This window comes from Pteronotus mesoamericanus, unplaced genomic scaffold (genome assembly GCF_021234165.1).
Source record: "Pteronotus mesoamericanus isolate MK-2021 breed Mesoamerican mustached bat unplaced genomic scaffold, CSHL_Meso_final contig_116, whole genome shotgun sequence".
Classification (NCBI taxonomy): domain Eukaryota; kingdom Metazoa; phylum Chordata; class Mammalia; order Chiroptera; family Mormoopidae; genus Pteronotus; species Pteronotus mesoamericanus.
Genome location: NW_026555027.1, coordinates 8,128,801 through 8,156,108, shown reverse-complemented (window position 1 = coordinate 8,156,108; position 27,308 = coordinate 8,128,801). Strand labels below are relative to the sequence as shown.

General features: G+C 53.1%; 1 protein-coding gene across 1 annotated transcript in view; it reads right to left on the bottom strand.

The window, feature by feature from the left end:
* The window catches only part of UMODL1 (uromodulin like 1), a 49,286-nt gene extending 28,076 nt beyond the window's left edge, over positions 1 to 21,210 (bottom strand). Inside the window, exons 1-7 of the mRNA XM_054576189.1 lie at positions 21,135 to 21,210; positions 17,477 to 17,719; positions 12,819 to 12,980; positions 11,243 to 11,364; positions 9,045 to 9,231; positions 7,317 to 7,457; positions 670 to 924 (exon numbers count right to left, since the gene is read on the bottom strand). Coding sequence (XP_054432164.1) covers positions 670 to 924; positions 7,317 to 7,457; positions 9,045 to 9,231; positions 11,243 to 11,364; positions 12,819 to 12,980; positions 17,477 to 17,719; positions 21,135 to 21,210 — 1,186 coding nt within the window. The remainder of the gene's footprint in view (positions 1 to 669; positions 925 to 7,316; positions 7,458 to 9,044; positions 9,232 to 11,242; positions 11,365 to 12,818; positions 12,981 to 17,476; positions 17,720 to 21,134) is intronic.
* Positions 21,211 to 27,308: the final 6,098 nt, after the last annotated feature.

Sequence of the window (27,308 nt, the reverse complement as noted above, 5' to 3'; positions counted from 1 at the left end):
CCACCGTGACCCGGCAAAGGGGAGCTGAAACCACGGGGCAGGACAAGAGTCAGCTGCCTGGCAGCCACATGGCCACGCCGGCTGCCTTCTGCATGACAGGATCCCCAGCTCATTCCTACACGGTGTTTTTGTGTGGTGGGGTGGGGGGCGCCTCTCCACGGCACCGACGCCATGGGCGCGGCGTTAGCGTGTCTAGTACACGTGTGGGAAATGAGGCGTGCTCCGCAAAGATGCTGCGCAGTGCTCAGGTCTTGGTTTGGGCAAGTTATGCACACTCAGCCCTGTGGAGTTACATATGACAAAAGGTCATTCAATGCATGCAAATCACCACCAGCCTCTACGTCACTCCTCTTGCTGCCTCACTCTGACCGCTTTACAAGTCCTTTACAAGAAAGGCAGGGTCCCCGTGGAGCCCTCAGCACCTCAGGGGTCTGACTTGGCCCTGGCTGGACACGGTGGAGGGGGACGAGGGAGCCTCTGACGGGCGTGACACTGCTCGGAGGACACACAGCGCCCACAGCCCCATTAGGATGGCGGTGGGGAAGACAGGCCTGTGGCCGCCCCTGTCTGCTTATAAGAAGAGGAGCAGTTTGAATCTCTGGGGCCAGCAGAACCAGCGTGGAAAGACCAGCTCACAGGTAACATGTGGCTTTTGGACAAGTGCCGTACCGGTTCTGACGGTCAGCATGGCGGTGATGTTGGCCTTGCATGCCTGGTAGCTGGTCCTGACCCCATACCGCACTCCGGCCTCCAGCCCAGTCACCTCCAGGGTCGTCCCCTGGGTCCTGGCGCTCCTGAGCAGCTCCTCACCCTGGTAAACCTGCACATGGAAGGTGCGGTTCTGGGTGGCATTTAAACTCCAGGACACTTGGAAGCTGCTGCTGGTGACGCTGAGGATCATGTAGTCTCCGATGGGAGGGTTGCCTGTGGACGCACAGAGAGAGAGGATTCGGAGGGTGTCCGAGAGAGAGGCAACAAAAGCAAAATCAACCAATCAAAAAGCGTCTGCACAGCGAAGGAAACCATCAACGAGGTGAAAAGGCAGCCTATGGAGTGGGAGAAGATATTTGCAGATCGCATATCTGCTAAGAGGTTAGTGTCCAAAATATGTATGGAACTCATACACCTTAATAGCAAAAAACAAATAATCCAATAGACATTTTCCCAAAGATGTACCGATGGCCAAGAAGCATATGAAAAGATGCTCAACATCACCATCAAGGGAATGCAAATGAAAACCATGACGAGATACCTCTGTGAACCTGTCAGAATGGCCCTCATCAATAACACAAGAGATAAGTGCTGGCCACGGTGTGGAGAAGAGGGAATTCTTGTGCACTGCTGGTGCGGCTCCTGTGGAAAACAGCGCGGGAGTCCCTCAAAAAATTAATACTAGAGCCGTGCTAGGATCAGAGATTCCACTTCTCGGTATTTATCCGTAGGAAATGAAACGACTATCTCAAGCGATTTCTGCACTTCAACGCTCAGTGCAGCATTATTCACGATAGCCAAGACTGGGAAACAACCGAAGTTGTTTTTGCAGCTGTGGTTGCTATGGTGTGTCATGGGCTGAATTGTATTTCCCCATATTCATAGGTTGAAGTCTTAACTCCCAGTACATCAGAATGTGACAGTATTTGGAGAGAGCATCTTTCAAGAGGGAACTGAGTAGAAGTTAGGTAATAGGATGAGCTTTTTATGTTTTTATACTGAAATCCACTCCAACATAGCACTCTAGTATATAATACTCTAACACAACAATTAATATATGTTTTGGCACTCAAATATAATAAAGTCTCTTTTTCAGAAGGAAAATTCCAGCATACAACAGCCACCTGGGTAATATGAATTATGTAAAAAGTAGGCTGGCCCTCAGTCCAGGCACTATAATTTTAACATTAGAATTTGAATTCTAGAAAAGGCTAGCCATGAGTATATTTTTTAAAAATCTTTTGCAAAACCACAGTAAAAAGCAGTTAAAAAGTGTCTGAATATACCCAAAACTCTTCATGTAAGAATTCATAAAACATACTTTCTAGTAGCATGAAAAAAACTCTTAACTTTCCAGACAAATGTGTATGCTTCCTTTCAGTGAAAAAAAATAAAAACCAGTGTAATTCAACCTATTTCCCTTTTGCCTTGGCTGTCAAGAGACTCAAAATAAGTTTTGTGGCTCATCTTAGTCCTGCGACCCAGCCGTGCTGTGTCCTCCTCCAACTGAGCCCTGAGCGGCCTTTTATAAATGGGGGTGCCCTGTGTACACATGCTTCCCTCCTGGGAACCCCGGGCGGGACGCCCTTAAAGCAAGTGGAGACAGGTTACCGGAGGCTCATGAGAACTGGGAGCCCAGCCCTCCGTCCGTCCCCTGCCATACGTGGGCAGGATCGGGGACCGCCAGCTAAATTTGCGCTGCTCCCTGGTAAGTCTCCTGGGATGGGGAGGTAGAGTGCATTTGCAGAAGGCACATCTGACCTTTTCAAACTTCTGCCCTCCAGAGCTGCGAGAGAATACATTTCTTCTGTTTCATTCCTTTTTAAACAATAAATTTGATTTTCTTTTTCTTTTCTCTTCTTTCTGTTGTTTTACAGGCCAGCTGCGTGGCGCTTTGTTACGATGGCCACAGGAGAGACGAATCCACCCCTGCCCCCCAGCCTCCTTCACCTAGTTTTCAAGGCAGCCTTGGGCTTGGCAGCAACTTGGTAAGTTCTTCGTGTCGGGGCAAAATCAGCCAGCTTCTGACACACAAAGGCTAATCCCTCTTTTGTAGGACAGAGCTTGAGACCTGTTAAACTGGCAAGAGCCCTTCTGCCTCCTACTTGAACTTGGATTTTAGTCCTTTATTAGCCAGGAAAGCCTGTTCTCATGGCCCTTTTAGCTCTTTGACAGTCCTCTTAAAATGTGGTTCTAGGAAATGACACCCAAGTCTTGACTCTCTGCTATCCGAGGACACTGCCTCCTTGAGGCCCTCCCCACCCTTCGCCTGGGAACTTGACCTTTGTCTTGAGGAAGCACATTGGGCTCCCTGTGTCCGAGGGTCCAGGCCTTGTTCCTTCTGGGAGGCCCTGTCCCGTCTCTGGCGAAGCAAGAGGGGGCCTGCTGGGGTTGCTGCCTTTCGCAGGGTCAGGAACAACCCGTGTCAGGCTGTTCCTCTTTTCCCTTGGGCCTGTAGCCCTGACACCCCACCCTCGTAAAGGTAGAAATGCCGAGGAGTTGAGCCAAGAGTCTGAGCGTGCTGTCAGGGATGAGGAGTCTCGGCTCGGGTGGACTTCGGAGGCCACTTCCCGCCAGCTGGGCTGCCTCTCGAGCAGCAAGCACAAGTTCGGGAGACCTTTCTTTATGGAGCTGAGTAGCTATTCGGTTGCAGCTAAGGAGGGGGACTGTGTCAGAAGGAGTTAGGATGACCCCTGAAGACAGTTCCACTTTGTCCTAAAAGCAGAACGTGTTCCTGGAACATTACATGCAAACGGAGCAATATTTCTTATGGTTTCTGTTTTGTGCAAGAATCTAGCTGCCCCGTGTGTCATTAATTGAATGACTAATTTCACAAGAAAAGCATGTGAAATTTGTGCTGTATTTTCCACGGGCTTGTACCCCTAAACCATGCCAGCAGATTGCTCATTTATATTAGCTTCTAAATTTAAAACATGTGCTGCTTCCCTGAGCAATATGCCATTGGAATTCACTCTGAAGTTTCTGAGCTGGCAACGCTGGACTGGCCTTTTCTGCCCTCTGAGGAGTGGATCCGCGCGGGGCAGCTCTCCCTGCCTGTGTTCGCCTACAGACTGGCCCTTTATCTGGAAGGACGCTCGCTACTCAGTATCTTGGCCGAGTATTTTCAGTAACTATATTCCGATCTTCTACCCTCCATGAGGGACGGGGTTGTCCTCACCTCCCCACCCCCCGCCCAGCCCACAGGGTACAAGGCAGGAGGTCTAAGGATGGTCTGGAGGGGGTCTGGGCCAAGCTTTGTGGGCACAGTTCTACACAGACCGTCAAAGGGATGAGCTGCATAGTTGGAGCGTCTTGTTGCTGGAGGTGGGCTGGTGGGTGTTGCCACTCAACTCTCACTTTTCCTCCACTGATAGCAAATAAGTGTTGAGCATCTACCATTTGCCAAGTACAAGGGCTCATTGGCAGGGGCCAGGAGGCCCGCCCCGTGGAGCTTCATCCTAGGGGAAGTGGAGCATTCCAGTGGATGAAGACTGACCCCGGACCCCTCAGGTCCTCAAGTGGTGCTGGGAACCAGCTCCTCCCCAGCGTCGCCCCAAAGCCTCTACCCTCGCCTCCCCTCACCCCAACAGCGGAGCAAGAAGAGTCAGGAAGGATTCTACACTCATTTTTCTGCTGAGTTTGGATCCCTGGAGAAAACAGTCAACAGCTTCAGACCTCTGCTCAGCTCCGGATCCTTCTCACGGATGGGGGAGAAAAGGGCGCCACGCCGTGACAAGGGGCAGCCGCTGGGGGGTGCTCTGTGGGGCAGCTGCCTGGTGGGGTCGTTCTAAGGATTAAACAGATGATCCCGGTGACTTCAATGTTAAATAGCTCCTGGCTGTATTATTATCAACAAAAGGAGGGTCCTCACTCTTACGTTCTTTTAAAGGGGATATAAGACGTGTAAATTAAAATAGGTGATTCAAATGTGACTATACAATACTCTCCACAACCACTTCACAGTGTTAATGAAAGTTCTAGTTTTTGTAGCAAAATGTTGGAAGGCACCTTAATGCCCCCCATGAGGCAAATAGCTAAGAGATTATATCACTGCTATACAACATCAATATTACTCAACAACCGAAAATTAGAATTATGAAGACCAGGTTGTTTCTTGGAAACCTTTGCATGACATAATGGTGGGTGAAGAAAGCATACAAACTGCATGCATAGTAGGATTTAAATAGGGTGAAACCCTGGACGGGAGCAGGGAGAAATAAAGCAGTGTGCCAGCGTGTTGAGACTGCTGTGACTTGTCTTTCCACTGTTGTTAGAATGTTGCTAAAGTAATAAAGCAGATTCTGCAATGACAAGAGAAACTTCTAGTGGCCAAATTGAATAAGCGGTATATCTGCTCTAGGTACAGGGTCCATCGGAGCCCCCGCCTGCACCCCCTCTCCTGCTGTCCCCCGCCCGGGCTGTGCGTCCAGCTGTGCCCATTGCGCCCAGTTGGCCTGCTGTTTGTCTTGCAGACATGCCTCCCCACCACACCTGCTGAGCCCCCACCAGCCACCGCCCAGGGTCCCACCTGAATGTCACCTCCCTGCTTCCTGCCATGCCCCAAGTCACTTGGCTTGGGATCAGCTGCTCCATATAATAGGAAACCCCCATCAGATATGCCCCTTGCATAGGAGACATCTGCAGTGGCTGAGGCCCAGTCCCCTTCACTGTCCTCACTCCCCCATCACTAGTGTCTGAGCCTTATCCGCAAGGTCACGCCGTGGCTGACATGGCCAGTGGGGCCTCGGCCATCACAGTCTTGAGCCCAGCCTGGTCTCAGCAATGCCTGTAACCATTAAGCGGTCTTTCTGACGTTCATGGAAACTTCTTCTGCATCTCATTGGCTAATGTAAGTCACATGACGATTCTACCCACAGAGGACGTAGGGAAGCGTAGTCTTTTCAACTCACACATTTCCACACAAAGCTCAATCTAAGTTCTCTCACTATGGAAGGAAAGAGTAGATTTGGGGTCTGCCATGGCCTCTCTACTCTTCTTTTAAGATTTTATTTATTTATTTTTAGAGAGAGGGGAAGGGAGAGAAAAAGAGAAGGAAAGAGAAACATGGATGTGTGAGAGAAACATCAATCAGTTGCCTCTCACACAGGCCCCACCCAGGGACCGAACCTGCAACCCAGGCACATGCCCTGACCAGGAATTGAACCAATGACCTCTCACTTTGTGGAACGACACACAACCAACTAAGTCACATTGGTCAGGGCACAGTCTATTCTTAACCCAGTATAGTTAAGAACTGTAGCTGGTGTATAGTAGGCACTCATTAAAATATGCCCCACGAGTGACTGAATGAATGCATGTTAACCGGACCCTCCCCACCCATCCGTGCTAGCTGGAAGATTCCATCTGAGCATCTCCTGTTCACCATCCCAGCTGCGCCTGCAGCCTCACTCACCTGCAGACAGCCCTGCAGTCTGTGGGCTCTGAGCCTCCCCTGACCACGCGCTGGCCACCAGAGCAGCTGCAGATGACGGTCATCCCCAGCTGGAGAAGTCCAAGAGCAGCTTCCCAAAAGAGAGAAGGCTTACCTGGGTCCTGGAGCTGCAAGAATCAGCCAAGGTCTCTCCCAGCCTGGAGCTGCAAAAATCGGCCAGGGTCTCTCCCAGCAGCACACCAGCCTACTGGGCATCACCCATGCTCCAAAGGACCTTCCTGGGAGTCCGCCCCTCCTCCAGGCTCTCCCCCGCTTCGCCCCACAGCCTCCTCCCTTGCCCTGCTTGATCTCAGTGTCTCCTCTTTGTAAACACCCTTGAAGCTGCCTGTCCTGCTGTTCTTCCCCCCACCCACACACACACACTCTTGTCTCTTTGCAAACCCCTCCTCCTGTACTGACTTCTAAATAGTGGGGTTCTTCAGCCCCAGGCCCCGGGTCCCCTTCCTGTCCCCCAACCGTGCCCATAGTAAAATGCCAGCTGGATGCTGATGACCCCGGATTGCAGTGCAGCCCCCCTCAGAGCTCCAGCGCTCAATATCCAGCTCAGCCGGCATCCTGGCCTCTCTGCGCAATTTCAACCCCTTCTCAATTTAAACCAGTATTGTCAAAAATCCTACTAACCCCCCGAGTCTTCCTCCAACTCATTCAGAAGTCACCACTGATTCCATTGTTCGGCCTAGGCCTCTTGGGTCCTGTCTCATTTCCCTCTTTGTTTTTTGCATCCAGCTAACCAGTCATCCCAGAGATGGTTCAGGTTATTCCTGGACCCAAGGTAAGTAAGTATTCATCAGGCCCCTTTCACTCTCAAAGGTGTCCCGATTTAAACAACCAGTTACGCAGGCCTCTACTTATACACATAATTCCTAATAAGCATCAATCGGCATGTTCTCTACTGAGTTTCCTGAGAGCAGCAATGATGATCTATTCATACGTGTTTCTATTACCAGCATCTCACACAGCGGGCGGCGCCTAAGTAAACATTGGTTCAATCAAAGAATGAAGGCGAGAAGAGCGCAGTTCGAGACCAAGAACCATCGCCAGAACTAGGTGACGATTCTCTGCCCACAGGCCAGCTGGTCCCCTTTTGCAAGAAGAGGGGATCTGGGTGGCCTCCGGACTGCCGAGCCTGCAAGGGTTCCTTATGCTGCCTTACCTTCACACGTGCAGTTCAGCGCCTCGGGAGACGAGGTGGCCGACTCTGGGCGGCGGGCGCACTGGTATGAGCCCTCCACGTTTAAGCACAATTCCCTTTCGGAGCAGGCGTTGAGTTCCTCGTGGAAACATTCATTTACGTCTGTTGAAGAGAAGAGTGGGTGAGCTGTAACCAGCCGGTCATTCTCATTGACCTCCAGACGTGTGTGCCGTGAGCTGAGGAAGCGGCTGGCGGCAGTCCCCAGGTGCCCCTCGAAGCCCTGTCTCCGGGAGCCTGAGCGCCTGCTGGCGCCTCCAAGACCCCATCTCAGGACCCGTGGCGCGCTCGCCTGCAGCCGTCACCACGGGCGCTTGGGCCGCTGCTGTCGCCTGAGCCGGTCGCTCTGGCGCTGCCTGGAGGCTGAAGGGTCATGAAATGAGTGCGTCCAAACACCCTACCTGAGAATTAATCGGGTGGACGGGCCCCTTTCTGGGCTGAGAAAGAGAGCAGAGCCGCCCCTGACATTCAGAAGTGGCCTGTCCCTCACAGCTGGCCCTGTCCCTCCCCTGCCAACAGAAACAGTCTCACAGAACACACTGGGCATCTCCCCCACCGGGATGGAGGGAGACAGAGCCACGCCACTGCACGACTTCGCCGAAGCCAAGCAGAAAAAGACCCCCGTGCCACCCACAAAGTATCACCACCCACCTTGGGCAAAATGAGTGACTCAGTTTTTTACTAATTAGAGCTTATCTTCAGGCTAGTTTGCCTTTCTCCACAAATCAATGTATTGAGGGGCCCTGTCATAGACTCCTCACTTTCTAATAGCTTCCAATCTAGAGCAAAGTTCTGCATTGAAGCTCCCCAGCCCCAATATGCCCAGGCAAAGCCCACACCCCATAATAGGTTCTCTCCCACCACCCGCTCCTACCCCTCATCCTGGGGCCCTCCCATGTCCCGTGGCAGCTGAGCACTTGAGGCAGAGACCATGTGGCCCACAGCCCAGTGTATCTTTTATAACTTTAAGTATTTTTTATTTATTGAGTTGAGAGAGAAAGAGAGAGAGAGAGAGAGAAAGGAACATTGATTTGTCGTTGCACTTATTTATGTATTCACTGGTTGCTTCTTGTATGGGATCAAACCTGCAACCTCGGGGTAATGGGACAACGCTCTAACCAACTGAACTATGTTGCCAGGGCCCACAGCCCAAAGTATTTACTGTTTTATACTTCAGAAAAACTTTCCTGACCCCTGACATAGAAAAAGGAAGGAAGGAAGAGAGGGAGGGAGGAGGGAGAGAGAGGGAAAGAGGTAGGGAGGAATGGAGGGAGGGAGAGAGAGATGGAGGCAGGGGGAAAGAAAAGGAAAAATGGACATAGAAAAGAAAAGAAAAAAACGAACAGAGAAAAGAAAAGGCGGGCTGGGTAATTTCTTCCAGAAACAAGGCCACATCTGTACTTTACCAAATTCACCTCTGTACCAATTCAGCTCACAAAGATGTCCTTGGTAAGGGTAAGAAGGAGCAAGAGGGAAATGCAGGAACCAAGAACTGAAGACAAATTCTTGTGTTGTTCTGAGATGTGTTCCCCCTGGCATGGAGGGTGTGGAGGAGATGCAGGGATTAAACCTGGAGTTTAAACTTGATTTGGGTCAGAAGGAGCTAAGATGCATCTCCCGCCCCTCACCTGCGAGATTATTTTCCCACCCCTGCCCGCTGACCCCAAGGAGAGGACCAAGGGAAAGCACCACCTTGCACCTGGATGTTGATCACTTCATAGACGCGCTTCACGATGCCGTCCAACACGGCGGAGACGTTGGCCACCGGTACCGGCTGCGGCAGGCCCAGCAGCAGCCTTGATACTGTGGTCGAGGTGCCCCCACAGGCCGAGTGCAGGTGGTAGACAGCAGCGTCCATCGGCTGCAGGGCACTGGTGACCTGTGCAGGCAGAGTGAGAGCATCGCCCGGCGAAAGCGCCCCCATCAGACAGACGGGGAGACTGAGGCCTGGACTAGTGAGTTCACTGCGCATGCGCCATTCTGGTCTGCAGCCAAGAACCTCTAGGACAGTTTATTTCTGTCATCGCCCCAGTAGAAGTCTGAACACCAGAATATAAATACTTCTGCAACACCAGTTGTCATGGGCGGCATAGTGTCCACCCCCCAAATCCTCAGGTTGAAGTCCTACCCCCAGGACTTCGGAATGGGCCCTTATTTGGAAAGAGGGTCGTTGCAGACGTAATTAAAGATGAGGTCATTTGGATGGGCCTTTGCCCAGAAGGACTGGTGTTCTTACACAAAGAAGAGATCTGGCCCCAGAAACAGACACTGATAGAAGGAAACGCTGTGGGGACAGAGGGAGAAGACAGCCACTGACAAGCCAAGGGGAGGGGCCTGGGGGGGACCCTTCCCTCACAGCCTCAGAAGGAGCAGCCCTGCTCACACCTCAGTCCCAGGCCTCCGGCCCCCAGACCTGGGGGAGCATACACGTCTGTTACGTAAGGCCCTCAGTCTGCAACCGTCTGTGACGGCCACCTTCAGAAAAAAGCGCCAGTCAGCGCCTGGGCCCCTTGGTCCCCACCCTCACAGCTCATAACAGAGAATTAGATCAGAAACTAGAGAACTGGACATCAAGCCATGGCTCCTGTTGCACATCTGATTGTTTTTATCCTCAGTGATCCCTTATCTCATTTTATATGAATCCCTTTTGCTCCAGCCTACTCTCTCTCTTTAAGTTCTTTCCCTGTGCTGTTTAAACCTCACAGCCACTGTCTCCAGTAGGCTTGTAACTGCTTCTAGTTTGTGGAAGTGATGTCTAAGGCACAGAGAGGCTAAATAACTTGCCCAAGGCCACACAGCTGATGAGGGGCAACCCTGGGATTTGAACCCAGGCAGTCTGGCTCCTGAGCTCTCACTGGCCAACTGGGCCATCTTCCTTTGCCCCCAATAAGCTCAGAGGAGACAAAATCACCTCCAGCTGGGGCAGTTAGGGAGGCTTCCAGGGGACAGGGACGTTTTGGAATGCTTGTCAAGCTGCTTTATCATATAGCCCGGAGCAAGGCAAATGTGTGTGCCACCTGTTCTGTGGAGAAGGGACCCAGCCACACAGTGTACGGGACCCAGTACAGAAGGAAAATGGGGGGTCTTATTCAAAGAGTATGAAGCATTTCAAGAGGGGACCATGAAACATAAAGTGTGGGGCCCCTCTGAGCCTGGAGCAACTCCACGGGACACTCGCCCATGAAGCGGCCCTGCGGGCGGACCACCACCCTGGAGAGAGCCCCACACCGTGAGGATGAGCAACACCCTGTCTGCCACTGGGTAAAGGCATCCTGGCCGGAAGGCTCGGAAGTGTAAAAAAGTGTGAGCTGTGTCTACAGCAGGGTTCTCCAGCAGGGACGAGGGCGTGTGGTCACATCCAGGGGCCTTTCTGATGGTCACAGCTGGCCGTGTTTCTGGGTTCTTGTGCAAAGAGGCCAGGCATGCTGTGAAGTCCTATGACAGGCAGCCCCACAACAAAGAGCCATCCAGCCCTGGGCGTCCATGGTGCCAGGTGAGGGTCCCCATCCCAGCACTTTCCAGGACGCGGGGGATGTGAGTGAGGTCAGTGAGGACACAGATCTGGCCCCAGGCCATCCACACGGAGGCACCTTTGGTTTAAGCAACACTGTGAAAAGGTTAGAGGTTCCATGTCCTATACTGTGAGGGGGTGGAGCCTAGAGTGTTGCATGTGTCAAACTCCAAACTGCACACGTGGTGCAAGCATTTTATTTGCATGTAAATCATACCTCTTTGGAGCTCTGTTTTTTAAAATAAGAATTTGCATTTGCTTCAGAGTTAGGTGTTCTAAGGTCGCTCGTGGAGCCCTTCCCCAAGCTCCGGTTCCCATCGTGCCCCCACCGCCGCGTTTCCCAGCCGGGCAGCCCGTGGCTCGCTCCCCTCTCCCCTACCATAGAGTGCAGAAGCCGCATGTGATCCAGGAGCCTGGGGTCCACCTGCTGGAGTTCCCGGAAGTCCATTTTCACCAGGACGGTCACGTTGTACCAGGAACTCGTTGAGGTGCTCTCTAGGGCTGCTGGAGGACACATACAGATGAGCTCCAGGCCCAGGCCCCGGCCGAGGAGGGGCGCCCGAGGCCCTGGGGTGGGAAGGGGGACAAGAGGCTGGCCCTTCTGCATTCGTCCTCCTATGTAAGAGGGGCTGCCGCCTGGCTGGCGTGAGGCAGTCCCCCCACTTCCTGTCCCACACTTCCCTTACATTATAATACATGCAATCCTGCGTACGACGGGGTCCCACAAAACCCGAATCATCTTCTGGAGGGCAGTCCCCTTGCAGTACAGGCTTCCCCTGCCTGGCGAGTGTTCTAGGAACCCATCTGGGTCAGCGTATGTGCTGGCGTTGTTGTGAGAGGCTGGGTTCGGCTTGGGTGGGTTTTTTTGAGGACTCTTTCAACATGTTTGCCCATTGCACGGTGGGTGATTTACGAGCGCCCCTGCCCACACCGGGCAGGATGTTCAGCAGTTTTTGACCCAAAACCGCATGACCCCCATGCCCCACCCTCCCAGTTCACCCAATCTCATCCCAGCAACATTTTTTTTTGTTTCCCTGATGAAAAACAGTCCTCAAAGGAAAACGTTTTGCCGATGTTGAAGAGATAAAACAAAAAACGTCAGAAGCACTAAAAGGCATCAAAATTGAGAGTTCAAAAACTGTTTTGTGCAATGGAAAAAAATCTCAATAGGTGTATTGCATCAAATGGAGAGCCCTTTAAAGGTGACTGAAATTTAAACATGTGAGAATAAATATAGAATTTTTTATAAATAAATTTCATTTTGGAGGGGTTCCCCCTCGTATACTACATACACTGCAGATAATGTATATTGGATAATACAATATTATATGTAATATATATTTTATAGAATATGTACACTGTGATGTTTATAGTAAAACAGCATAACATATGTGATACATGGTACATTATTTATAATAATATTAGAATATATTATAATATATATGTATGCCTTTTTTCCCCCTAATTCTGAACCTTGACCAACCCGTTCTCCTGGGGGCAGCCCAGTCAAGACCAGAATCTTCCAGACCAGACAGATGCGCTCCGAGGGCTGGGCCACTGGCCTGCCGACCAGATGCTATGAGCAGGATTTCGGGACCCTGTGGTGTTTCAGGAGCAGCTGTGCACCGTCCCACTATGGGACAGGCCAGCTTCGAACGAGTGCCGCCGGAGCTCTGGGGCTCCCCAGGTGACGAGGGAAAGCTGGGCTGCTGCTCTGTCAGGAAGGTGCCTCCATGCAGGGCGCCTGTGAGCTGCCTCTCCCCCCGAAACGCCAGCGGCCAGGTTTTGACAGAGACGCTATGCTGAGCAGAATGGGCTCTGCACGCAGCTGTGGGCTCCCCGTGACATCGGCTGAGGTTCCTGGAAATCCCTCCATCCACCAGATCAGGGTGGGACCCCAGCCCACAGGCGGCTGCCTCCCTGGACACCTCCCTTGCTGCAGGTCTCGGTCCTACCTTGGGGTGCAGGAGCCACACAGCGATGGCCCCACGACAAGGGGCAGCATTTCTGAAGTCCAGGGCAGTCGGCGTCCAGGGCACAGGGGGAGGTGGATGCTTCCTGCCCCACCTTCGGGCAGACCCCAGGTCTTGATGCAAACTCCTCAGACCGATTCAGGGCTGGGGGAGAGTCGTTTGCCGTTAATGACGCTACCAGTGAACACCTGGGTGCGCTGCACAGGCACCCGTCTGGGCGCCCTGAGGCTGACTCCCCCTGCGGCCCTTGGAGGCACCCAGTACAGCCACTCATGGGCCAGGGCCAGCCCTGGGCAGCACCGTTCTGGTGTCTCATGTCCTGGAGAAATTGCCACACAGGGACTCGCTTTGGGGACATAAAAAATGGGTGAGTGGGGCAGCCCAGCAAGCCACTGGGACAAAAGAGCTAGCACCCCTGTGGGGCCACCAAACAAGGACCCAAAGGTCTTTGCTTCCTCCCACATTGTACAAACCAATGGCCTTTGGGCTAAGGAGACAGGAGAGTAAAGAGGAGGTGGCTCCTGGGACAGAAAAATGACCTTAGAAGAATAGTGAAATCTAAACAAAGTGTTCAGTTGAACTAATAGCAATGCACCAACATTGGTTCCTTAGTATGGACAGGTTACCATGGTGACACCAGACACTAACACCAGGGGACACTGGCAAAGGGCATGGGGGGACTCCCTCTGCCATCTTTGCAACTTGCCTGTCAATCTAAACTGTTCTAAACTAAAAGCCTTATTTAAATGAAAGGGAAGTGCAGGCCACCAAGAAAAATCAGCTTCCAAAAATGGTTGTCAATCACAACAGACATGTTTTCAAATTCCAGTTCATCTTGATCTGACTGCTGTTGAGGACCCTTCACCCTTCCTTCCCACAGGCTGGCTCTCACTGAGAGCCTAAGAGAACGGTCAACAATTCCAACTTGGTCGAAAGTTAAAAATCTGCTTCTCCTTCCACCATCTCAACACAAACAATGACACAGGACTGCCTATTGCCTGGCAACCCAAGGTTACTCCCCGTTCTAGGGGACAACGCACCAGAGATTTCTGTGAGCAGCAACGCTGAGGTCTCCTGGGCTCAGAAAAGTGATCCTTCTGGAATATCATCCCCACTCCCGCCTCCTCCCTAAGCGTCCTCCTTCCCCAAGGGGGCCCTGGTGGGCCGGGGAGTTTGGGGCAGTCTCCGGGTACAGCGGGGTCCTTCTGCCATGGTGATGAGCCACGGTGAAGATGGGCTCAGTGGAAACCAAGGTGCCACCTCCGTTGGCAAGCATTGGCTAAGGTGCTCAGTTAGCTCCACCCCCAGGAATTCCCCCGAAGAAAATAACCCAGCTTAGGAACAGAGGTGTTTGTACCGTAAAACACTCATTGCAGCTTTATGCATAATAATGAAAACTTGGAGGCAACTCAGTGTTGCATGGCAGGAGATTGCTTCGTGCTGATACATCCATATGAGGTAATGCCATGTGGCCGCAAAACCCTGCTGCAGAACAATATTTATTGACATGAAACATGGTCCAGACACATTGCCAAATGGTAAAAATGTGCTGAGGAAAAGTCTTGAACAGGGTGACCACGCTTTTGTAAAATGTCTGCCCTGAATGAAAGTAGAAGAAAATGTTCACAATGGCTAAGCTTGGGCGGGGGGTGGGGGTGGGGGGGCGGGTATTGTTGCGGCTTGTGGGTGATGTTCCTGTGTTAACTTCTGTGTTTCCAGATCTTTGCATGGCTTGTGTATTTGTTTCCGTAACGATAGTACAAAGATACATTTAAAGGAAATAATGTATGAGTTACTGTGTTCCAAATGCCAGGCTTTTAGAAAGTGAAAGTCATGTAGACTGAAGAGCATGTCACTTGTGTTCTCATAACACCCTTCCCTTTTTAGCTACTCAGTCGTTGAGTGGGAGGGGAAGGAGGAAGCTAGTCTGAGGCCTCCCTGCTGCCTGGAGGTGAGGCCTTCAAGCTCAGAGCACCGAGCTGCCAAGACACATGCCGCCCCCGCTCCCCGCCATCGGGAGGGACTCAGGGGCCCTCCTGTCTTCCCCCAATTCCTAGGCTGTCCCCATAGCTACTACATCCAGGGGTTGGTCTCTGCCCATGCTGTGCAAAACAACCAGCAGGTCACGGGGTCTCTTACGGAGACTTCTCCCTGCAGGTTCCAAAGCGCCAGCTTGTCACCAGGCTTCTCTAAAAAGCTCTGATCAAACAGTCGAGCCCTGATCATGGAGCTGTGCCAGCATGGGGAAGGTTGTGTTGCCAATGACCGTGGTGTAAATGCTTCCACCACGAGCAGATCCAGCTGCCAAAGCACTGGCCCTGAGCAAGGAGGCAGGAAGAGGCGCTCTGCGTGCCCCTCCACCATGTCGCCATTCTCCCTATTCCAGCCACTCCCCTACTGTAGCTCCCCAGAGCAGCCCTGCCCACAGGACTCTGTAACTAGAATGTTCTGGTCCTCTCCCCACCTGGTGAGTTCCTAAGCAAAGGTGCTAACACTTTATAAGTGGGATCGATGTCCCATGAGGGGCATTTCTTGGAGGCTGGGTTGTTGACAGGAAGAAAGAGGAGCGACAAGTGGCAAGGAAGGGATACCAGCCCTCCCTGCCTCCTCTCCTTTGGGACTGTACTTGTGTAGCTCAGTAGGTCAGCAGCCCTTACAGAAAGGTCACCCTTTGCGGGGTGGGGCTGGTGGGGCTCAGCCAACCCTGGGTCCTCCTCCAGGCTGCTGGGCCTGCGACCTCATTAGCCCCGACAACCGCTAGCAGGTCTTCACCTGTGTGTCCTTCACAGGTGAAGACAAATGGAGCAGGGCCACACCTGCCTTCTTTCACTGGATTCTGATGCTCCACACCAAGGTGCTGTGGGCCCCCAGGGTCTCCACAAATAAGGGGATCCCGCATCCTCCGGGAAGAGAGGTGTCCCCAGGGCAGCGGCAGCAGCTGAGCTGGCTGCCCCTTTGTAGGTGTGGCCCTTGAAGACTGGAAAAGCGGAGAGGGGGCTCTTACAGCACAGGAAGGGACTCTTTGGACCCCGCACCTGGGCAGCCCCTCCAGCATCCAGCCCCTCCCTACAAGCGCCCCTTTAGAAAGCCAGTGGGAATGTACAGCTGGCACCAAGTCATGGCCCCAAGGTCAGCTGGCCCTCTCTGGTTCCTACGGGTGGTGGCGGTGTTAGTGCTATGGCAGCATTTTAATAGGTGACCCTCAACTGACAGGCCAGCTCCATGCCCGGCCCCCTGAACATGGTCCATGGGGAGCATCAGGCACCCCTGGCCACTGTGAGTCTGCTCTGTTCCCAGACTTTCCGCATAGCTCAGGGGTCCCTATTTGTAATTACAGTAAAAAGGTGCCTGGTTAAGTAAAATAATGTATGAGTTGCCACTGCGTTCCGAAAGCTGAATTTTTTAAAATTTGAAGAAGTTACTGAGACTGAAAACACGATCACACATGTCCTCATAATGCTCTTCCCATTTTAGGTCATCGGCTGTTGCGCTGTTTGGGGGACCTGAGGGAGACAGGCTCAGGGTGCCTCAGCATGCCAAGCCCATGCAGCTCTCTGCAGGGTCTGCAGGACACAAGATACTTCCTGTCATCACGCCCCACCCCCCGCAGGGAGGAGAAGTCTGCACCCCTGGTGTGCGATGTCCACACCCAGGCCTCAGGCCCCATCTGGGCAGGATCCCCCTCCTGGACCCCTGAGCTGGTGCTTTCCACCCTCCGGAGGCAGCAGCCCTCACAACTCAGGGTGACCCCACTGACACCCCTGGAGCCACACCCGTGGCACTTCCCCTCCATGACGGAGTGGGGACAGGGGGACCTTCTGACTGCTCAGAAATTCTTTTGAGATCTGGTATTGACTCAGACGTAGCAATCACTGCTACCCACACACGCTCACGCAGGCACCCTTTCCCTGGAAGACGTCTCTGGAAAGTTCCCTTCATTTCAAGAGGGTGAGCCTTGAACCCACACGGAGCCCAGCCTGAGGCGCTGGCCCTGCACAGCCACACCAGTTACCCTGGTAACCGCCTCCAGCATCTTCCAAACTACACTGCGAAATAAGAGGACTTGGGGGCCTCTAGGCACTCAGCGGGGGCTGAGGGGAGCCCTTCCATCTCTCTCACATATTGGAGTCCAGATTAGGATTTCAGATAAAGAAAGCATCCACTGCAGCTTTTTAAAAGAAAGGGGAGACTCCCAACATTGCAGAGACTGCAGCATTGGGTCTCCAACTCAGCTCCGCGTTAGTGGCTTCTGGAGCTTTAAGAACACCCAGACACCCAAGCTGTGCCCCAGACCAAGTCCATTATAATATCTGAAAGCAGGGCCCGGGCATCACTGTTTTTAGCTGCCCAGGGGCCCTCCAGTGTGCACTCAAACTAGGGCCCCGGGGCCAGCGGCATGGCCCCTGCCTGGGAACTTCAGCCCTGACCCACTGGATCTGAAGTCCGGGAGTGGGGTCAGCGATCTGTGCTTGGACAAGCCCTCCAGGTGGTCCCGATGGTTGAGACTAAGAACAGTGTTCCAGAAGGATCTAGGAAGTTCCTTCTGAGCTAACAGGCGTGAACGCTGACTCTCCTGAGGCTTATCAGGGATCCCAGGGAGAAGGCAGTGGCCCGCAGTTCCCTCATGGCCCTGGACTTACGCAGAACGCAGTAGAGGCCCAGCTGCTCGAAGCCCTCGCAGCAGTCGGTGACGTTCCTGGGCTCGGCAGCGTCCACTGCCAGGTACCGCGTCCTGTAGATGGTCTTGGGACACCGCCTCCAGGGGATCCATCCGCCGCAGGGCGCGTAGGTCACGTGGGACACGCGGACGGTCTCCAATTTCTGGACATTTTGGGTCACGCTGTAGTTGCACAGCTGGTAGCTCAGCAAGGACAGGCCTTTCTCTAGGAGGGAGGAAGAGGATCAACGAACCAAGAAAAGAACCAAACCTGGGATGCAATGGCAGCGAAGGGTTCTCTTCGCTACTGCACAAGTGAGTGAACCAAGCCCCCCGCACTTGGGCAGACCCTGGGAATCTGCCCACCAACCCGCTGAGAAGTCAGTGCAGCAACGTAAACTCGAGGGGAAGTGTGCCAATAGAGGCCTGCCTGCCAAGAAACGCTGCTGTGCTGAACGTGGAGCTTCCACCAGGCTGAGACACGCTGCCCACAGCCCAGGCCGACACGGAAGGGGACATGGAGGAGTCAGACTTGGGAGGCTCGGGTCCCCTTGTTCTGCTTCGCACTTTGTGATTCTGCAGCCAGAGCGCACACCTCTTAAACTCCATGAGCCCCGGTTTGTCGTGTGGGAAATGCATCAGTAACAATTCCCACAATAACTAGATGCAGTAGGCCTACTGCACGCAGTGGCATCCTTTCATGGAATGAAGAAAAATCTCAAGCACACGGTAGGGGTCGTAGATGGTAAAGGGCAGTCCCACTGTTACTGTCGTCATCGAGAGATGAGGGCAGAAGGTGGCACTGCAGGTTCCTGTGATACTCATGACCATCGCCAGCCCTGTGCCTCTTTGTCATGGACCCCGTGGCCCTGGGGTGTCCCATCTGCTCAGGGAGCTTCTGCTGTCTCATGAAGCAGGGACTACAATGGGCTGAATTGTGTCCTCCGCCCACCCAAAATTCCTATGTTGAAGTCCTCATTCCTAGTACCTTAGAAGGCGACCTTATTTATAAACAGGAATCTTGTAGATGCAACTGGCTTAGATGAGGTTATACTGGAGTAGGGTGGCCCCCATCCAGTAAGACAGGAGTCCTTATAAAAGGAGAAAGCTGGACATAGAGACAGGAAGGCACACAGGGAGAAGGCCATGTGAAGATCACGGCAGACTTCAAGGGGATACTCCTACAAGCCAAGGGACCCTAGGATCGCCAGCAACGCAGCAGAAGCTGAGGGACAGGATGGGGCAGAGGCCCTCTCACCACCATCAGGAGGAACCTGTGCTGCGGACACCTCGATCTCGGACTCCTGGCCTCTAGAACTTTAAGGGGAAAATCCCTACTGTGTAAGCCCCTAGCTTGGGGCACTTGTCCGTGTGGCCCCGGGGAACTTTCGCAGCCAGCATGGCGCTGTCTGTACTTGGGGGTCTCGGTGCAGGATGAAGGAACGCGTGGTCTGACTACACTCCACACCTGCAGAGTCTCAACCTCTGAGCTCCCGGCTTTATGAGACTGTACAGCCTACGAGTGGGCGCTCAATGTTACGGTGCATACCCCGCAGTGAGAAGCTGGCTTTCTGGGGAGGAGGAACTCAAGGTTGGCAGCAGGAGTCATCTTCACCCCCAGCACCAAGCAGGGCCCCTGAAGTGTCCCTCCTTTGGCGTCACAGAAGCCCCCGAGAGTGCAGAAAGCAAGACTCAGCGTAGGGGAGGGCTAGTGATCCCCAGGAAGACATAGACAGAGCTGGCCCTCAGGCCCGGGCTGATGGGGGGCCTGCAGCCTCACTCTCGGCGGAGGAGAGTGCTGAACTGCCGCAGCCGAGTGAGCCCATCCCACAGCCAAGCGAGCCACCTGGCTGCCTCCCCATCACCACGGTGGATGGCAGGGCCTTTGGGAATGGATGCACCTGCTGCCCGTCTCCATCAAAGGGGCAGGTGACAATAAGCTTTGGGAAGGGAGGGAGGCCCCTTGTTATGTGGGTTGGGCAGGAGAAATCAACCTTTAAGACTAGGACCACTTGGCCCAGAGCTCAGAGGTGACTTAGACAAGGGGCTAGGGACAGTGGCCACCACAACAGTGGTCAGTAACGGACTGATCGACTAACAAGATGAAGCACGAGGACTCCCCGCAGGGAGAATTTGGCCAAGTGGACTTAGAGTTTTGTTTTTCTTCTCAACCTAAGACAAGATGCCTACCACTAACGAAGGTGACATATCCCTATCTCTAGAGAGTCACCAGTCCCCATATGATGGTGACAATGTCCCAGCTAATTATTAGCACACACACCACACGCATCACCTGTGAAACTGCACTTGGGAGCGACTTATTTTGTTTTGTATTTTACATTCTCCCGGGGGCCACCGGGTTCTCTCCGAGCCTGGCATCTTGGCAGAGCCCAGAGCAGGACCCTGTGGGCCAACCCTGCCACTCAGCAAACCCCTTCAAGAGCCATCGGCGTGGGAGTTGGGGGTCCTGGTTCCAGTCTCGGAGGTGTACAGTTCCACACTCCAGAGCCGGCCTGGGCCCCGGGTCAGGAGGCCCAGGTTCACCCCGGCTTCACAGACACCAGCTGTGTGATTCTGAGCCTGTTTCACGCCCTCCCTGCGCCCCAGTCTTGTCATGTGTACATACTAACTACGCCCTGGGTCATAGGATTAACTGAAATACCTAGCCTTTAGGACCAAAGAGCTGTGCAACCCCAAGCGTCTCTGAGCTTCTGTTCCCCGCGTCCCCACCTATGCAATGAGGGGCTCAGAAAATGCCTCCTCAGGTCTCCTCTAGCTTCACGGTAATGCCATTCGCTCTGCCACCGAGCTGTGGGGTTTACTCATCCCCCATTCCAAAGGAAAAATCATGTAAAAGCAATCATAGTTAAACCAGGATTCTACTTAGAGGCGAAAAAAACTTGAAACCTGAACGACACTGAAGTTGATTATAGGAACACATGGATCCTTTTGAGCTCCCCGCCGAAAAAGAGATTTCAGGAGAAAAATGATGCAAAAGTTTTCCGATCTCAAGTCCTTGAAATCTGGGGATTCAGAAACCCCATGGTTTTTTTTTAAGCAGCTGACCACGTGCCTCGCAAAGGCCTTGGACCAGCTCCCTTGCTCAGCCCCTCCCCCCGCCACCCTGGGCCACTTTTGTCCTCATTTACCACCGAGGAAATGGGGGCTGGCAGAGCCCGGGTGGAGGGCGGCTGGACGGACAGCCACCCTGGCAGGCTAGCCCTGGTGGAACTCTGCGCACAGCCGGCTGTGTGGTCTTGGGCGAGCTCCTGACCACCTGGGCCTCCGCCTCCTCCTCTTTAAGTTGAGGACACTAAGTTTCGGAGGCCTCAGTCCTGCGTCTGCTCAGCTTGGCTTGTGGACCTGCGTCCCACACACAGCACCGGCAGAGATGCACGCAGCTCCGGGCCCCAGCCAGACCTGTGGACACAGTCTTTGCATTGGAACCCCAGACACCCAGGTGATTCGGAGGCGCGCACACCACCTCTTCTGTGGTTACAAGAAAGTTTGGTGAGGAGGGACAGACGCTACCTCTCACAGCAGAAGAGCCTTTGCCCACCCAGCTTTGAGCAGGGCTGCTGTCCTTATGCCCCGAGGTCCCCTTCCCCAGCACCGCCCACATGGGCGCCCGGACCGCTCACCTGTGAAACTGCTGGCCTGGCTGGAGCCCACGGTGCTGAGCAGAGGCAGCAGGGCCAGCCCCAGGGTCCTGAGCATGGCTGGGCAGTGGTGGCAGCTCTGGGCCTCTCCTGAGCAGAAGCACAAAGGGGCCTGGGTCACCTGGGCCGGAGAAAGAGCCCTTCTGTTCCCTGTGCTGCCGACAGAGGCAGTGGCTTCAGAGGGTGCGCTCTCAGGGAGCAGTCCCTTATGCCTGCTTGTTAACGCCTGCCACCTCCACGGCCGTGTCCCCGGGGGGCGCCTGCATGTCACAGCCCATTCTCACTCCAGGCAGATGGCATCTCTGAGGAAAGCTGAGTACCCAGCCGCCAGGCTGCATCTCTGGACCCCATCTCGTTGTTACGCAGAAAACGCGTTTCAGGCCTGAATCTGACTCCCTCCATCCCGTCCAAAGCATTCTCTGCCCCTTATCACTGTGGACTGGCAGGAGAAGACAGCGTCAAATCAAAGTGGTCCATCAGATTCCGAAAAGCGTCCTTCCCAGCGGTGGACAGTATGGATCAAAAGCCATAAAAATGCCCTGACACCCGAACCCAGGGATGGCTCCTGAGGGCCTGCCTGGGAGCCGGGAGGCTGCTCTCCTAGAGGTGCCCGTCAACGGTCAGGACTTAGAATGGAAACGCAGTGAGCGCGCCATCCCCGGAGGGCAGGGGAGCAAAGAAACGCAGAGGGTCTGGCCACGACGCCCCACCGCCGCACACAGGCTCGCCTGAAGCCGTCCGGCAGCAGGAAAACAAAATGTCACACTGCAAGTCAAAGCAGCAGCTCATGCAGCCCTGCCCCCCGAAATTCCACGACCGTCTGACTGTGTGCCCGTGGGCCTGATCCTGAAAGGCCACAGGGATAAGGACCCGCATCGGGAGGGGTGACTGAACGATGGCTGATTTCTGTTTTATTTCAGTCTCCGTCATGTTGTCTGTGAAATGGATTTTAAAATGTTGTGTGAGATACTGTCTAGTGGATGCTGTCTTCTTATTCCCCTGTTGAGTTGTCTTTCAGTGCTTGGGATTGAAAACTGAGGCACGATTTTTAACGTTAGATGAACATCTCATTAATTCTGCTGAGAAAACTTCCAAATAGGGCAACAAAGTCCCATGTTAGTTGATGGCTTAGAAGTCTAAGTCCCTTGTGTCTGAAATACTAAACAGGTCTTCCAGAAGGGAGCTTATAGCCTAGCACCCACATCAATGTTGCTATGTCCTTTATTCCCAGTAGATTAACCTCCATGATGATTAACTGTTGCATTTGCATCGTTGGTTAATGGCTAAATGGCACATGCTAGGGCAAGAACACCAGGAAACGGAGCTGGAAATAAATAATTGTACAGTTACGGGGCGCAGCAGGAATCTTCTGGAAGACAGCACCCTTTACAGAGAACCAGGAATGCAGGATTGACTCACCAAATGTGCTGGAATGAAGGTTAAAAAAAAGTTTCAGTAAGGGAAAAATACATCTTAAAGCTATAATATAATATTCAAGGAAATATAATTTAATTAGCACTAACAGAAAATATATTACAACTTAGATAAACTTGAATGTTTAAAAATGTGAGATGGATCTGTACTATGGTATTCTATTATATTGCCTCTCAGAACTTTCTGCTTCTATAATGTATGGCCATTTCTATAAAATATGAAGGTGACATCAAGGGTAATAATAGATTTTAAAACTGGAAATTGGTCCTGTGCCCCGCTTTCCCTCATCTTCAGGCCCACGCTGTGAAGTAGGTCCCTTATCCCCATTACACAGAAAAAGAAACTGAGGGTCAAAGAGGCCACACAGCCAGCGAGTCAGAGATCCGGCCCGAGCCTGAGTCCTTCACCTGCCACCCTCCCCTCCACTCCTTGTCTGGTCACGGTGCCAACCAGGAGAACAGCCAGCCACAGCCCCCGGGAGAGAGGAGCAAAGCCAAGACATCTAGTCATGCTAATTTGGAATGATCCATAAAATGTCATCATACATGCTTTCTCTTTATATTAAAACTCATGATCAAAAAAAAAAAATAGCCCTCCCAAGTGGCAGTCTGGTTCTAGCTTGGTCCTCCTTCAGCCTCCCTTTCATTCAGGCACAGAAAGGACGTGAGAGTTAATTTTCCCCACAATGAGGTCTCTTCCTCCAGTTATCATGGAGGCATATTTTCCGGCGTGATGACTGGTAGGGATTTTCCACATCTGCCCTTTTCATGTAAACACTTTGAAGAGAAAACAACCATGCACTGTAACCCAGTGGGGCCAGGGGTGTCCCTCCAGGGCATCATGCCTATCACTTCTAGGGTGTGCCCGGCCACGGAGGCACCCAGCAAAGGTCTCCAGGTTTGCTCCATGTCTACGACTGGAGACCAGGGGCCGCCGCCGTGGTGCATTGCTAGATTCAAAGATACAAGCACACTCACACGCATGCGCACACACACATTTATACTCACGCTCTCACGTGTATAAGTACATACAGGCACATTCACACATGCTCACACTCATGTGTGCACACTCGCACACCTTCCCTCTCACATACACACATGTACACCCACTCTCTCACACTGATGTGTGCATGTAGATGTGCAGATGCTCACACATACTTACACACACTTCATGTGTAGGTCTGCACACTCAGGCACGCATGCTGCATGCTCACGCACGCACATGCGCACTCACACGCTCACGTGTGTATGCGCAGATGCACACACTCCTGCACATACACGCACAAGCACACAGGAGCGCACGCTCCCTGTCCCTGGAACCAGTGTCTCCATGAACATGAACTGAGCTGTGCTTTCTGCTTTCGGCGTCGGTGCCCACACTGAGCTCTGCCTCCTTTCTCCGTCCACCCCAGCTCCTGAGTCCTGTGAACAGAGACCCAACAGACTCCACTATAGTATCACATCTGCCATTACCCTCTGAGCCAAAACGTATACGCCCCGCGTGCTGTCCTAGGATGTGGTGATGGTGACCTGGGGGACAGATGTGCACGGATGTTGCGGGGCTCACGACAGTCGTCTTGGGTAGGGAGGGCACATGTGGCAGTGCTCATTGCTCACAACCTCCTTCTTGGAAACCTGTTCAACACGCAGCCCTGGCAACCACCCTCTGTCAGGCAGAGCTGGCCGGGAGGGGCCGTGCGCTTTCCTGCTTCACCTGGGCTCAGGCTGGAGGAGGTGAGCGCAGGATGAGGCGCAGTGGCAGAAACACACTGAAGGGCTGTCCTGGGCGGGGGGCCCTCAGTGAGACCTCCGCCAGGTGTCCTGGCTTCAGGGGCATGTGGGGACTGGGGATTCAGATGAGGATAGCATGTGGTTTGGTGGCTGCTCTGTTTCTTGCCAATGGAGGGGGACGACACTAGAAATGGGGTGCGGAGGCGCCTTGACCTCCAACGGGCCGCCCGGGCCCAGTTATTTCCAGGGAACGCTGGCTGTGATGGAAGGTCGTGACGAAGAGCTGGAGAGGAGATTTAGAGAGTGTAAAAATGCTGGATTTGGGAGACACTGTAAGTAATCTTGTCCCCCTCCCCACCCAATCCAGCCTGCCCTCTGTCCCTAACACCGTGCTTCCTGGGGTGTGGCGAGGACACCCCAGTCGGCACCATGGGGAGGGGACTTATCAGAAACGCACATACTTTCCCAGGGCAACACGGAGCCTTTCTGCACCTCAGTTCCCCGATCTGCAGCGTGGGAATCGTTGTGTCTTCTAATGAGCCCGTGTGTTCTAATGCCCCCAGAATAAAACAACGTGTGGACAGGTCTTCCAGAACTATAGAGCGCTGTTAAGGCGCCCACCTTCTAGGGTCATGAACTGTAGAAACGGTATTCCTGGGGAAATGTAATGACGAACTCTGCCCCCACCTCAGAAAACCTCTCACTGGGGTGCAAGAGAAAGAAGGCATTTTTATCGCCAAACAAGCGTAAGCGTCAGACCAAACGCCATGGGCACCGCAGGCCGTCCGGCAGGAGGTGACAGAGACAGACAGAAATGCCACCTTTTCTACAACCCAGCAGACACAGCCCCATACATCCAGGTTCTCCAGATAAATGATAATGAGCCCCCACGTGCAGGGACCTGCCGGCACCATTGGTCACATGTGTTCACCCTCACTTCACTCTGGAAATGGGGGTGATCCTCTTAGCTCAATGGCTTTATCCAGAAGACAAATAAACTTCTCGCCTCTTTAGGAAGGGAGGTCGTTTTGCAAATTAGAGCAAGGGGCCACCCTAGCAAGGCTCCGCCCTCCCACAGAGACTGGAGGGTGGGGCCCATCGCCCTTGGTTTTTGCATCAAATAGAGATGCTCCTGGGGCCTCAAGAAAGACAACAAAATGCCAATCCAGTCTTTTGAGGGACTTACACACATTTCAAAGGGAGGAGCAAGTTCTTCAGTGACAAGTTTTCTAAAGTAGAAATATGCTCAAAGAGCAAGGAGGGAAGGGAAGTCTTTCCCCTTATTTTCCACAGGGAGAATTAGGCCCCCTGTTTTCAATTTGTTTTTGTCCTCACAGAGTGAAGGGCAGTCTGCGGGCGCTAAGGGCCACGTACCCGACAAGTCTGGACTGGAAGCCTCACCGGCCCCTTCCCCTTCAGCCTCTGAGCATTACAGAGCAGTTTTAGAACCTTTTGATGAAAGCACAAATACTATGATCGGGAATGACATTGCTCCTAATAAATAGTTTTAAAATATAGAATTAATGGTTCCCATGGAAACTAATGCAAGTGCAGAAACAGAAATGCATCCAAAGGAGGGTCCTAGAACGCAGCAGCAGATGGGTGCTGGGCTGAGAGAGGGTGTCCGGGGTTCCAGACTGGACTCCAGCCGCTCTGTGTCAGGTGGGGACATCCTCAGTTCTCGGGCTTCAGCTCTCGACTCCACGCAGTGGGAGGATGACAAGCCGTATGTGTCCCCGTCAGCACTGGCATGTCATGATGGCATTGTCTCCCTCAGGACAGGTAGAAACAGCACTTCTAGAACCATCAGGACTGTTCGATAACGGATTCCACCACCTGGATGTAAAATAATGAAACGAGCAGTATCACCTGAACCACATCACAGTAACAGCAAGAGCGAGGAAGGCCTCCCAGAACCGGCGCCAATGGTGACTGAGAAGTCAGGCTCCTTGGCTTTTCTGGTCACAGCCCAGCCCACATTCTCCACCAGCCGCCCTTGCAAATCCTTGCCCTTGGTCTAGTGGGTCTACAATGTCTTCATCCCACTAAGGAAAAAAGTGCTTTTCCCTCTTCTGGCAAGGGGGCGCTGGGCTGGGGGGGCGGCTGTGTTATCTCTGCCACATCTGGGTGGCTGCCCTCGTGGCAGGCTGGCTGCTGGCCCTGCACAATCCTGCCCGAATTCCTTGCAAATTTTCTCCGCTTTCACTTGAAAGTTGTCTCCTGTTCTCTGTCTTCCGCTGTCTACAGTGAGTGGTTTGCAGAGAGCGCTGTTTTTGTCCTGAGGTCTTTCTTTATTGTGGCTAGATAGTCCCAGGGTCCGGCACACCGGCCTGAGCAGGACCGAGGGGGAAGGTGCCAGAACACGCAGCCCTGGGGTGTCCAGGGCCCCAGCGCAGACTCCGCCCTCTCTGCCTCCCCTGGTCGTGGCCTCAGCAGCCGTCCACACGGCATTTCCCCTCGTGCTTCACATGAGAAAAGGAGGCTTGTCCTGAAGAAGACTAGTGTGTATGCTTTGGACGGAATGTTGGTGCCCCCTCAAAGTTCATAGGTTGAATCCCTACTCCCCAACCTCCCCATGTGGTTGTATTAGGGGTAAGGAAGCTACTGAGGCTAAATGAGGTCATAAGATTGGAGCCCTGATCTGATAGGATTGGTGTTCTTATAAGAGGGGACAACAGAGCACCCCCCGTGCTCTCTCTCTTCCATGCGGAGGCTCAGTAAGAAGGTGGCCATATGAAGGGTAAGAAGAGCCCTCACAAGAAACTGACCATTCAAACACCTTGATCTTGGACTTCCGGCCTCCAGAACGGTGAGGAATAGTTTCTGTTGTTTAAGTCACACAGTAGGTGGCATTGTGTCATGGTGGCCCCAGCTGACTAAGGCAGTATAATTGGAGTTGGTGGCAGCAAATACCCAGCACTATCAGTCTTGCTGATTATTCTGAGACAGGGCCAGCGATGAGCTCTGAGCTCAGGGACTCTTGGGTGACGAA